Below are 13,840 nucleotides of genomic sequence, written 5' to 3'. Positions count from 1 at the left end.
AGCATCTGAAGGATGGTATTATTGAGAAATTGTCACTACCTAGAAGTTATCTTCTCACTCATCCTTTTTTAAGGGATTCTGAGGCAAACACGGCTTTTAGGGTTTTACAGTTTTAGAGTTTTACAACATGTGCTGCATTGGCTACTCTTTTTTTCTGTGCTCTACTATGCACAGTCCACCCATGAATCCAGTGCTTGTACTTAACCTCTTATTTCTCCCAAAGCACATAATTATAGACAGAAGTGGAAGGTGGAATCAAATAGAAATAGAGCACAAATGGGATTATTTATTTTATTCAGTTGCCCCCTCTACCATTTCTCTCCTTTATTGATGAATTACTTTCTTAGAGAACTCCACAAACAACGACTGGCATAAACCTTGGACATGGCAGGAACCATTCAAACATTTGTTTAAATTTTGCAGATTTTTATTCGACTAGGTTGGCAATTGATTTGGACATAGAAGGTAGGACATACATGAAATTACTGAGACAAAAAAATTAACTCTACCTAAAATTTTTGGAGCATTTGTTATATTTTTAGTGACATTATTATGTATAAAATTATCTATTTCTTCCAAGTTCAATGCAGGCAGAATGAGTTAATTATCATTGCTTATATATGTTTAGAATCTTCTTTTTACACCTGGTTTAAAAACAGACCATGAGTAGAAATTAAAAAAAATGTGTAAATATATATTTCTAAATAGATAATCATAAATGCTTAACTTGCTCCTTCATTAAAATATACTGCCTTAGTAATAATCTGTTAAGATTTATTCAATATTATATTTAATATTATGGTGAAAACAACAGCTTATAGAAGGACTTATATTTCAGTTCTTTGAAACAGAGGTTTTGAAAATAGAAGAGTCCTTGAATGTTTATTTTTTATATAACCAGATAAAACTGAAGCAAACAATTCATGATGTGCTAAACTCTGACAGAAATATATCTAGGAGAAGAGGTACTACCTCAAGTGAAATGAATTAGATAATTGAAAATTTTATTGGTATTCTGATAAAACCACCAGCACAGTACTCATTGGGCTGTTGAAATGTTCTATACCTATAATTTAGAGAAAAAAATTTAAGGGAGTATATATGTATCTAATTTGTTTAATAAGCATGTTGATGTATTTCTAAAGTATTTTCTATTTTTCTGTTATATTAACTAATATACAACAGAATATGTTACATACATTTTGATTTTATATAGCTGAATATGTAGCTAACTTTGTGTAAGTTACACTAATTTACCAAAGTAATGTAAATAGTATTTGTTGATCACCTTGCTAATTTATAGTTTATTACTATATTTTTCCTTCTTTTACTTTTTTTTATATGTAAAGCTTCCATTCTTTAGATTATTGAAATGGAAAGCATTAAAGTAAAGGATATACCACACAAAAGAGAGCCTGTGAGTTCTCTCATAGCATTTTCTCTTGGTAATCATAAGGGGAAATTTTGTTCCATTTTTATCACTCACTCTGAAGATTGATAAAGTAATTGCTTGAGAAACATTGTTTATGCTGTGTGGTTATTATTTCTGCTGCTCCCAACTAGAAGCACTGCATGTGTTTTTGTGAAGAATGTGGGTACTTGATTACAATCATAGCTACATCTCTTTTGATAGGCAATTTCACTTTAGAGAATAGGTGTAAGACTTTTAGTGTTTTGAATGTAAATCGGATCAATCTCATCATAGAATATAGAATGTGTGAATGATGAATAGGTTTTATTGCATCATGTTGATTAAAATACAGAAAACTTTTTTTCAACCTTATTGGTTTGATTCTTTAGCCTGTTTAAGATTTCTTTTGTAACTTGCTACATAATTCTGGTAAAGCATGACCAAAGTCTTGCTTAGAAACTGAAATGTACTGGATGATTAATTAATCTTTAGGGAATGAATGACTATCTGATATACTTCTGTGTGATATATAGTATATTCTGTTCTAGCAAGTACAGCTTCCTTCATAGTTCTCTATGCTCTGATCATCATGAATAGATGGTAGTGTGTATAAAGGTAAAAATAATATTAGCAAGGAAACTGAGGTGGGAGCTATCACACCAAGTATTAAAGTATGTTATAAAGCTACATTAAATAAAATCCTGTATGATAGGTACAGTTTCTTTCTTTTCTTTTTTTTTTTCAGGGCTGTGCCTGTGGCATGTGGAGGTTCCCAGGCTAGGGGTCTAATCAGAGCTGTAGCTTCTGGCCACAGCCACAGCCATGCAGGATCTGAGCTGTGTCTGCGATGTGCACCACACTTCAAGGCAACATTGGATCCTTAACCCTGCAAGAGCAGGGATCGGTCCTGCGTCCTCATGGGTTCTAGTTGGGTTCATTAACCACTGAGCCATGACGGGAACTCCCAGGTCCGAATTTTATTTTCCCCCTTCTACAAGTATTAAAATAAAGTCTTAGGCAGTTTAGACTACTTTCTCTAGTGTGAGTGAAGGGCCAAGATTAACCCTCGGTTTTCTGACTTCTAAGCTCACTGAAAATAAGGTGCCCTAGTACTTTTAGGTTGCATAGGTTACATGTCTTTATTTTTGTAAAGACACATATTAACCAAACATATTTGTAATGATTAAACCCAACATAGCGAAGTTAAAATCCTTCAAGCTAATTAATAAGCTTTAGGGTTTAATGAAAAAAAAAAAAAAAGATCAGCAATGCTGATTTAAACTGCAACTACTCTATTAAAAGATTTAGTGCATTTTAAGTTATTCCCTGTATCATTTTTGGGCTGGCCAAGGGTCATATACACTTTTTATGTGTTAAAATACCAATGAGTTTCATGTAATTTTACAATTTGATCATTCTTTTGCAGGATCTGATTTTCCTATACTTCTATTCTATAGATTAATGCAACATATATTCTCTTTCTGATTGCACAGCCTTCTTCCCTGCTTTTTAGGTAGTTTTCTGTGTACTTTTAAATTTAAAGCAGCTGCTTTCTCTGTATTATTTTAGGGATAAAGAATCTGTCTCTTCCCTTTGGTTTGTTTCCAGGTTTCATAGTATTCTGCTTTTTGCTCCAAGTGTCAAATAGTATAACCCTGATGTCTGTTCAAATTGACCTGCCAAGATTTGGATAAGATTACCTCCAAACTTCCAATTCTAGGTTCTGCAAAACCAAAGCCCTTCCTGAGAATCCTGTGAGTTCTCTGGAACTTACATCTACTTTACCATTAACCATTAATATATATATTTTAGTCTTTTTAGGGACGCACCTGTGGCATAAAGAGGTTCCCAGACTAAGGGCAGCCGCTGGCCTATGCCACAGCTACAGCAATGCCAGATCTGAGCTGCGTCTATGACCTACACTACAGCTTAGTGCAACACAGGATCCTTAATCCATTGAGCGAGGGCAGGGATTGAACCTGCATCCTCGTGGTTACTAGTCAGATTCTTTTCCTCTGAGTCATGACAGGAACTCCACCGTTAATCATCTTGATTCTGCATTCAATTGCCCAAAGTTAATGCTTGGTCAGTTTATTCTTAACATTCAATTCGTTTTATTTATATCACACATCCACATTGTAGTTATATTTTTACTTGATTATTTAGTTAAAATTAGTCAGTACCCCTGGGCTGTGAGCCCCATGATGGGGGAGGGGATGTTCTCTGTTTCACTACCAATTCCTAGCACAGTACCTGGCACACAATAGGCTATGAAAAGGGACTCAAATGTAAGAAAGGAATAACTGAGGAGGGCTGGAGTTTAGAGCACAGAAAGAGAAGTTAGCCTTGAAAAGAAATCAATGAGCTGGGGGAGAAAGAGGAAGGGAGAAGGAGAGATCTTCCTCAAGGATGGAGAAGAAGTAAAACATGGATGGAAAAACATTGAGATAGAAATAAGTGGAGAGGTTTACCAGATGGTTTCATCTCATTTTCCCCAGAGTAGTAGAAAGTGGGTGGAGTGGAGGTTTTATAAATTTGAGAATACAGAGGATGATAATGATATAGATAAATTTGCCTATAGCTAATGAGCTAGGTTTCAAACCCAGACTGATTGCTCCTAGGTCTTTTAATCCTTAGGATATATTACTTCCTAAAATGAAGCAATTCATAGAAGACAATGAAGTTAGGACTCCTACCTTTTTGAAAAAAATATTTTCTTAACAGCAAAGTTAGGGAGGTAAGTGTATATTGGGCGGAACCTAGAAAAAAGGGAAAATATATTTTATGTTCCATAGAGTAGGATCCTGAAAGTATACCATCCTGTTTTTTGTCTTTCATGAAATTAATGCCCATGGAAACACACTGAAAGAATGTTTCAGCACACTGCTTTACTAGTTCAGAAGAAATAATAAATTTTTTTTTTAAGATGAGCTTTCTTTCTTTTATATAAACTAATTTATTGAGATATGTAAAAAGGCAGACATATTTAATGTATACGACTAGATCTGGGTAAGTTTACGCTTGTGAAACCATCACTACTGAAAAGGCCATTAACATATCCTTCACCACCCAAAGTTTCTTCCTACTCCCTTTATTATTATTGTTATTATTATTATTATTACTTTTATAATTACTAGTTTATGGTAACACTTAACATAAGGTCTTAGTAAATTTGCATGGATTTATTCAGTTTTCCCAGTATCATTTACTAAAGAGACTATATTTTCCACATTTTGTGTTTTTGGCACCGTTATTGAAAATCATTGACCATATAAGCATGGGCTTATTTTGAGGCTCCCTCTTCTGTTCTATTGGTCTATGTGGCAGCTTTTATGCCAGTATCATGCTATTTTGATTACCATAGGTTTGTAATATAGTTTGAAATCAGGAAGTTTGATACCAACAGGTTTGACCCTTTTCCTCAAGACTGTTGTGACTATTGGGGGTATTTTGTGGTTCCATATGAGTTGCAAGATTGTTTTTTTCTACTTCTTTGAAAAATGCCTTTGGAATTTTGGTAAGGATTCTATTGAATCAGTAGATTGCTTTGGGTTTTAGCATTCTTTTAGCAATATTAATTCTTCCAATCCATAGGCATGGAATAGCTTTCTATTGATTGGTCTTTTCTATTGTTTTTCTAGTTTGTTTCATTTATTTCTGTTTTCATCTTTATCATGTCCTTCCTTCTGTCAACTTTGGGCTTAGTTTGTTCTATTTCTAGTTTCTTGAGATATAGAGATAGGTTTATTTTGAGGAATCTTTGTTTTTTCTTTGTGTAGGCTTTTATTTCTATTAAATTCCCTTTTAGAACTGCTTTTGCTGCGTGTTTTAAGTTTTGGTGTGCTATGTTTCCATTTTCATTTGTTTGCAAGTTGTTTTAAATTTTTCCCTTGAATTCTTCTTTGACTCATAGGTTGTTCAGGAATGTTTTAAAATTTGACATGTATGTGGATTTTCCAATTTTCCTCCTCCTATGGACTTCTAGTTAATATCATATATCATGTGGGTAAAAAAGATACTTGATATGACCTTGATATTCTTAAATTTAAGACTAGATTTATGGCTTAACATATGATCTATCCTGGAGAATGTTCTCTGTACACACAAGAAGAATGTATATTCTGATGCTATTGGATGGCATACTTTGTGTAGTTATAGTTGCGTAGTTTACGTCCAATGTTTTCTTATTTATTTTCTGTCTGGTTGAATTATCCATTGCTGAAAGTGCAGTGTTGAGGTTCCCAACTATTGTTATATTATTATTTACTTCTCCTTTCAGATTTGTTAATATTTGCTTTATGGTATTTCCCTCCTGGTTCAGTGGGTTAAGGATCTGACATTGTTGCTGCAGTGGCTTGGGTTACTACTGTGATGTGGGTTTGATACCTGGCCTGGGAACTTGCACATTCCATGGGCATGGCCCCCCAAAATAGCTTTATGTATTTAGGTGCTCTGATATTGAGTGAATACGTATTAATGATTTTATATTCTTTAAATTAATTGACCCCTTTATTATTACATAATGTCCCTCTTTGTCTCATGACAATTTTTTGATTTAAAGCCTATTTTTTCTAATGTAATTATAGCTACCTGTGTGCTCTTTTGCTTACCATTTTCATGGAATATCTTTTTCCATCCCTTCAATTTCCTTAAAGCTAATGTAAATCTCTTTTGGGCAACACATAGGTGTATTTACTTTTTTGTTTTCGTGTCTAGTCAGTCACTCTATCTTTTGAATGGAGAATTTAGTTCATTTACAACTAAAGTAATTATTGGTAGATAGGGACTTATTATTGCCATTTCGTTAATTGTTTTCTGACTGTATTATAGTTCTTTCCTTTATCTCTTGATATTTTCTTTTGTGACTTGATGAGTTTTTATGGTTATATGCTTTGATTACTTTATCTTTTATGTACCTACCACAAGGTTTTTTTTCTTTATGATTACCATGTGGTTTGAATAACACATTTTATAGTTATAATAGTCTATTTTTGTTTTATGTTAGTTTTTGGGCTGTGCTCACAGCATATGAAAATTCCTGGGCCAGGGATTAAATCCATGCCACTGCAGTGACCTGAGCTGCTGGACTGAAGCCCACTGTACCACAAGAGAAATCCCAATATAACAGTCTATTTTGAACTGACAACAACTTCATTTTGATCATATGCAAAAACTGTACACTTTTATTCCCCCCTACATTCTATGTTATTGACATCATGGTTGCATTTTTCTATGTTATGTATCCATTAGGAAAATTTTGTAGCTAGAGTTATTTTTAATACTTTTATTTTTTAACTTTTATATTAAACTCTAAGTGATTTACCCACCATTATTACAATGTTAACGTTATAGTTTTCTGAATTTAACTATATATTTACCAATGAGTTTTACATTTTCATATGTTTTTGCATTACTAATTAGCATCTTTTGTTTCTATCTGAAGATATCTCTTTTAGTATCCCTTGCAGTGCAGGTCTAGTTATGAGGAACTTCCTCAGCACCACTAGTCTATTGTTTAGTGGATTTGTGGTTCATCAATTATATTCTTCAGTACCAGGATTTCTGTTTGGTTCTTTTCTAATGGTTTCTTTTTCTTAAACTTTTCATTTTATTCATGTACTGTTTTCCTGATTTTGTTGAGTTTTCTGTGTTCTTTCTTATCTAACTGAACCTCTTTAAGATGATTATTTTGAGTTCTTTTCCAGGCAATTAATCTCCATTTCTTTGGGAACAGCTACTGAAGTTTATTTTATTCCTTTGGTAATACCTTATTTCCATGATTCTTCATGTTCCTTGAAACCGTGTATTCCTGTCTTTACATTTGAAGAAGCAGTCCTTTCCTCCAATTTTACTGACTAGTTTCAGGGAGAAAGGTCTTCACCAGTCAGCTTGGACAGAGATAATGGGGATTTCTCAGATTCTTTTCCTGATCCAGAAGATCCAGCTGGATGCTGATATCTATGCTGTCTATGGGAATGAATTGTGCATTGTTTTCAGGGGATCATGGAGTGTTGGCTGCAGGAGGGGGCTGCACGAAGCACTGGGGGTTCACAGTGAGTAATAATGGGTCTGCAGGTAGGTGTCCTACTGGGTTCATGGACAGGGCTCTTGTTAGAATCTGAATCCAGTTAGTAGGATCTGTTGCCAGTTGTTGAGATCCATGTATTGGTTGCTGTGAGCTCCTACCCCTTTTCTCTGCTCTTTGCTCTCCCCAGATTATTTAGGTGTTTCAATCTCCTCAATGTTCTGGTCTGGAGAGATGGAAATGGAAGTCTTGGACAGCATCCCACAAGGCTGGGGAGCCAAGTGTTCACTTTGCTTTCACTTTTCCTAGTGGGAAGAATTGCAGGCCAAGGTTAATTTGTTTTGGTCTGAGCTGTGCTGCCTTGGGAGAGAGGTGACATGGGTAAAGGAAAACTGTTCTTTGCATCCTCTTCAGTGCTTCTATTCTTTAATTTTTTTTTTTTGACTTCACAGGGGTGCTGTAACCTCTCAATTGTACTTTCACAAAGGTATTATCGTTCAGTATTTCTTTTGGGGCTGTAAGGTATGGAACTTCCTATTTCATCATCTAACTTAATGTCCAGAAGAGATCTTTTTTTATGTTAGTAGTTATTGAATATCAAGTAATATTTCATAGAACATTCAAGTTATTTAAAAAAAAATCCTCACTTTTAATTGATTTAATGACAAAGTTAGTGGAAAATTTTAAATGATATGAATAGGAAGAGAGTGGATTTAGACAGAATCAAGAGGCCTTTATGTGGGCATCAGATGTCAGAGCAGGGAATAGTTTGAGTTTAGATGAACCCTAAGTATCTGAAAAGTCTTAAAGGTCAAGTAAGTAAAAATCCAAAGGCTAGAGAGTTTGAGGAATGGCCCTGGAAAGCAGAAACTGGAGTGAACTTATTCCTACAGTAGAGGCTGTTTTCTGACATGAAATCACAGCAGAAACACCTAAAATTTCTAGTTTATTTTTGTCATACTTATAAATGTTTAGATTTCAAATCTAAACATTTAATCAACTTTTCCTGTCATGACAATGCTGGAGACATGTTAACTGTTCCTATAACATCTTCTAATTGCATTTGAGCAATCAAAGAGTAATTCTGTTGTCCTCAGTGCCTCTTCTTAATGATAATATCACATTAGAGGGACATTTTCAAAAAGGCTTTAATTGGTCTAATTATTGTTATGAAACATTGGAGTGGAATGTTTATACTAAATTAGTGAGCCAAATAAGACATGGTAAAAAGGCAAATTACATAAGTTAGATTTCGATTTAAATGAATCCTTGACTGATGACCTAGCCCATGGTTAGGGTTAGGGGTATCATCTCACCAAAAGAGATTATACATTGGCTAGAGAAAGTGTTAAATTTGGCATTTGTAAAATTATTTTTTTTCTTTTTTAAAAAACTTTTTCCATCTAAAGAGAAAACTGGATAGACTCAGTAGAAAAGTAGAGAAATGGGAAGAAAATAGAATCAGGAGAGGAAAATCTGTTCTGAATATTTTTAAGACATTTAAATGATTATCTATGAGGGCTAGTTTATATTTTATATAATATCTTATAATATGTGACCATTACACAGTACTGTTTTCTCTTTTTAAAGAAACTGTTTTAAAATTATTTTTCTTTCTGTAATGATTTTCTCTTCCTAACTTTGCCTAGAACTGTAGCTTTTAAAATTTTATCCTGACTGCTTTAGATTCCCAAATATTTATCATAATGTAGTATAGTGTAATAATTGATATAAAATTATATCTATACACAGTATATACACATACTAAATATATACCTTTCTCTATATATGTAAATAGATATAAGATTGCATATTCTAAAGATCAGTGATTTTCACTATGTGTTCTTGTGTGTATAGATGCATATGCACACACATTTTGAAGATCATTATATGATTTCATTCTATGTTAAAGGTTCTACAGAGAGCTTTTATTTGATACTAACTCTTTCTCTAATTACCAAACTATGCCTAACCTTCAAAGGCTTCATCTCTTGGTGTATTTTAATAAAGGACCCTTAGAGCCTCATATCCTCTATCTTTTCTTCAAAGGCTGTATATTATCTTGACCTCTATTGCCTGAAGACTTATATCTAATGGAAATCTTAAAAACACTATGTGGCTCTAAGGGTGGGAAATAGCTGGAAGTTATAATCAACAGGAAGATGGAATTTTACTTTTAAAATCAATAATTAAAATTCAGAATTCCCTTTTATATGTTAGTGTTAAGGTTAATTAGAGTGTCTGATTTATAGTGAGGCATATGAAAACAATACTGAATTAGGTAGTATAGGGCCTAGATACTTGTCTGAATCTCACCATTTATTAGCTTAATGACCTTGAGCAAGACAGTCTCAGCCTCATTCACCATCAGTTAAAATGTGTGGTTAACAATATTTTTGCTGCCCACCTCTTTATAGTGTTGTCAGGATGAGATAATGTGTAAATAATAAAGGGCTATATAGAAGTGACTATGGTAAAGAACAGCTAATATGTGTCAGGTACTTTATTAAGCATTCAAATCATTCTTACAGCAGTTTTATGAGATAAGCAATGGTAATATTCCAATTTCACAGATTAGGAAGGTGAAGCTCACAGTACGTAAGACACTTGAATTGAGTTCACACCATTTGTGAGTGGGAAGGGCAAGATTTGAATATAGGTTTTGCTGGTGTTAATATTGATGCTCATAATTTCACATTTTTTGTTATTCACCTGAATAGTAAATGCTTCATAGAATTATGTATGAACTGGGTGAGGCAGTAACCAGTTCTCTATGATCACTTATGAATTCCAAATGTGAAAACAAAATAAATTTTTTTCTTAAAAATAGAATACCATGGAGTTCTAAGCATCCACATGTGTTTTTCCTTTAGAATTTAATTGTCTTGGATCCACTCACAGTGACTGAAGAGGAAATAAGACCATCCCTAGAGAAACGTCTTGAGGCCATTATCAGTGGGGCTGCTCTGCTGGCTGACTCTTCATGCACGAGGGATTTCCATCGGGAGCGCATTATCGCAGAATGCAATGCCATTCGCCAGGCTCTCCAGGACCTGCTTTCAGAGTACATGAACAATGTAGGTGACTGGTTTTCTCCTACTCCATACACTGGGTATGGGCTGAAGTTCTTTCTGTTTATAAAATGCAGTAAATTACAAATGAGTGCATGATTTTAAATGGACTAGCTTTTTGAGTTGGTCTACTTGGGTTGCTCCCAGAGTAACATCAAGGAGATAAGGAGTTTCTAGGTATGGAATTCAACCAGAAGATTATTCATATATGATTGTTGTGCCTGAGACTATCTAAGTATTAGCTGATGAAGGGAGTCAGGTTTGGAGAAAGGATACTGAAATTACACATCAATTTAAAGGATAAAAAGAAGACAAAGAAAAGGACAGATTGCTCTGGATTAGGTGGGCTACTGACAAAGTTAGAATTTAGATGGTGTTGGATAAAGTCAATGCCATAGGGATCAGGGGCCATTTCTAAGGGTGTAAAGAGCTTTTTTAATTTGGATTGCTCTTAACCTTTTTCAAATGTGACATAATGTCAGATTTTTTGTGCTTTTGGCTATCTCTCAGGAATAGTAGAAATGCTGTCTAAATTTATACAAATGCAAAAATATTTATTTCAAGATTGTTTTGGCTTTATTTTATAAATATTTATTTGCGGTATATTAATTTCATATATAGCTCTATATCCATCTATAGCGTATCTATGACTAGTCTTACATTCAAATCTTAGTGGCATTTTTAAAAGAAGAAAGTCTTGAAGACATTGTCAACTATATATTGACTATGAATATTGACTTCTTAAATAACAGAGGTAAACAAAAATTTTATAAGAGGAATATTTTGTTCATCAGCTTTATTATAAATAGAACATTTCAAGAGTTATGAAGGTATATTTTAAAATCATTAGTTATAAAGCAAGTGATATTTTTAGGTGTGAGATTGATGATTTAGAATTGTTCAGTATAAGTAATTTATGAAATAATTGAAATGTGCTAAAATTAGTGAGTTTTAAGTCTATTTCAACGTATTTGATGTATCTCTGTATTCTTAATATTTGATGACTTTGGCTCCTGACCAAAAACCTCTTGCCTATCAAGAAATCAAAGTTGTAGAGCAGATTTTGTTAAAATAAGGAACATATTAGTAATGTCACATCCTGCTTCTGAAGCTGGACTATCGTCATTTTTAGCACATAATATATTCTTAGTTAAAGATTTTTAAAGAGAATTCATCAGTCACAAGAAACTCAGAAGAGAGTATTGTAATGAAATACCTTCTCCTCCAATCTGTAAACTATTAAAATTATTATTCTCAGCTTTGTAGGTAAAATATAGTAAAGTTACATTTAAGTTTATTTTATCTATAAATTATAAAATTATATAAATTTACTTTATTAAGTATAGATGAAGCTATTCTATTCTTTTAAATACAAACACAATAGATGTACATACACACACTCACTCACACCATAGTCAATGGCTACATAATTGTGGAGTCCAGTGCAAAATGAAAATGTTAGGCCTACTCAAAAGCAGGGGGAAAAAAGAATTTTTTTTTTCACAGTCTTTATCGACCTAAGAAAGGGTTGATATTTTATTTGCTATTTAATGTTAGGTTCTTTAGGGCATAGGGATGCTTCTAGGTGCATGTAAACCCTCACAGATGTCTGTGGCCTTGCCCCAGGAGCCCCACTCACCATGGCCCCCACTAGGAGTAGAGGGTGGCAGCAGTTGATGGGTGGGGGAGCAGGTGGCTGAGGATCTATTCCTGGGAGGCACTGAGGGACAGGACTATATGTAAATCTAGGGGTCTAGGGCATATGCTCTATTGCCCCATCAGACTTTGCTTATCTACAAAAATTCAAAGATAAGATTGTTAAGAATTTTGAGATTCTGGTAGCAGAGCATTAAAAGCCAAGCACAGGGCTCCTTTCTGAGCATGGGGACCCTGTGCCCAGTGACAGGCCACTAAAGCAGGTCCTGTACATAATAAACATATATCACATAAGAATAGTGGTGATCTCACATCTTTATTCAACTTTAGGTTAAAAATTATTCATACAAAGGGTGAAGTTTTGGAAGCATTCTTTCTTGCATGCAATCATTAAGAAGATGCATTGCCTCCAGAAATTTATAAAAAATAATAAAGCCACCTAAAAGTCGGTCTGCTTTTTACTATAGCCACGCACCAGCAATTGTCAAAGTCATTGATAATATGTTTTTCACAAATTCATTTTTTTCTCTAGGTCCTACGTAATTGCTGTGGTTATTGCTGAGTTTTAATAATATGCATGCGTGTGATTCAAATTAGCACTTTATGATTATCTTTTAATAAACTATGTTCTTTATGGATTTAAACAGCAGATTCAGGTAAACAGTGATGACATGGTGATTGTAAAGACAAAGAACTAGAAATAGTCACTTTAATTCTATCATTTTATGTGATCACTTGGAATTTTTATTTGATTTTAAAAATTATAACAAGAAATGGTGTGAATTGCAGTGTGCAATATTTTTGTTAAGTAAATGAAAATTTCATACATGCAAAATTCACATATGAAATATTTCATTGAATTTGAATAGTAACTTTGAAACTTGTTTTCCTTCTGAAAATAGCCAGTTTCTTTAAAGTTATAGAACAAATCGGGAAAATAATGGTTTTTACTGAAAAGTAATTTTGTCATAGAGAAGGGAGGTACTTAAAAGTATTACTCCAGGTATCACATATGCAAGGAAGGCACGGAAAATATGTAAGCATTTTTCTATGTCCTACTGCTGTTTTGCTTAATGAGTTTTTAATCTGATATTCAGTTTCAAGGCCCATTTGTCAAGTACACAAAACTTATTTATGTTACTAATATCCTTCTGTTAGATATTTTGGTTTCAAAAAAAGGTAAGTTCTGTGTTAGAAGAGTGAAGTGGAGAGAGACTTTCATCTATAATATCCAAACAATTGAGGCCAAAGGTAAGTAGCTTTTTTAAAAACTTGTGTAGATACTTATCTTTATTTTAATTTTTTAAGGGTAGACTTAATTGTAGGCATTCAGATGTTTCTCACTTATTTAATTGATTAGATTGCACTGTTCTTCATGCCTGATGGAGGCTTTCTTCTTCCTTCCTCATTCATCCATATTTCTTCTCCCCTCTGTTAATGGAGCACAGACACTCCCTGAAATATCTCTCCTTCGTGGCACTTTCCCCTTTATAGCCCTCATCCCATGTGGGATTCCTGCATTTACTTACCTGCCTTCTCCACCTATCAGAAAGTTCTAGGAGAGTGAGGTCTGTGTCCCAGGCCTTTACCACAAAACCTGTAAGGTAGCAGGTACTCAGGAATTAGTTTGGATACAGGTAAATTGAAATAGTGCTTTCTTCTTAGTTTTTAAAATTA

General features: G+C 33.8%; 1 protein-coding gene across 8 annotated transcripts in view; it reads left to right on the top strand.

The window, feature by feature from the left end:
* The window catches only part of CTNNA3 (catenin alpha 3), a 1,779,313-nt gene that overhangs the window by 535,912 nt on the left and 1,229,561 nt on the right, over nucleotides 1-13,840 (top strand). For all 8 annotated transcript variants that reach the window (XM_021074380.1, XM_021074384.1, XM_021074383.1 and 5 more), the window contains one exon: nucleotides 10,310-10,513. In XM_021074380.1, the coding sequence (XP_020930039.1) occupies nucleotides 10,310-10,513 (204 nt within the window). The remainder of the gene's footprint in view (nucleotides 1-10,309; nucleotides 10,514-13,840) is intronic.

Source organism: Sus scrofa, chromosome 14 (assembly GCF_000003025.6).
Source record: "Sus scrofa isolate TJ Tabasco breed Duroc chromosome 14, Sscrofa11.1, whole genome shotgun sequence".
Classification (NCBI taxonomy): Eukaryota; Metazoa; Chordata; class Mammalia; order Artiodactyla; family Suidae; genus Sus; species Sus scrofa.
This window is presented reverse-complemented; position numbering and strand designations above follow the sequence as displayed.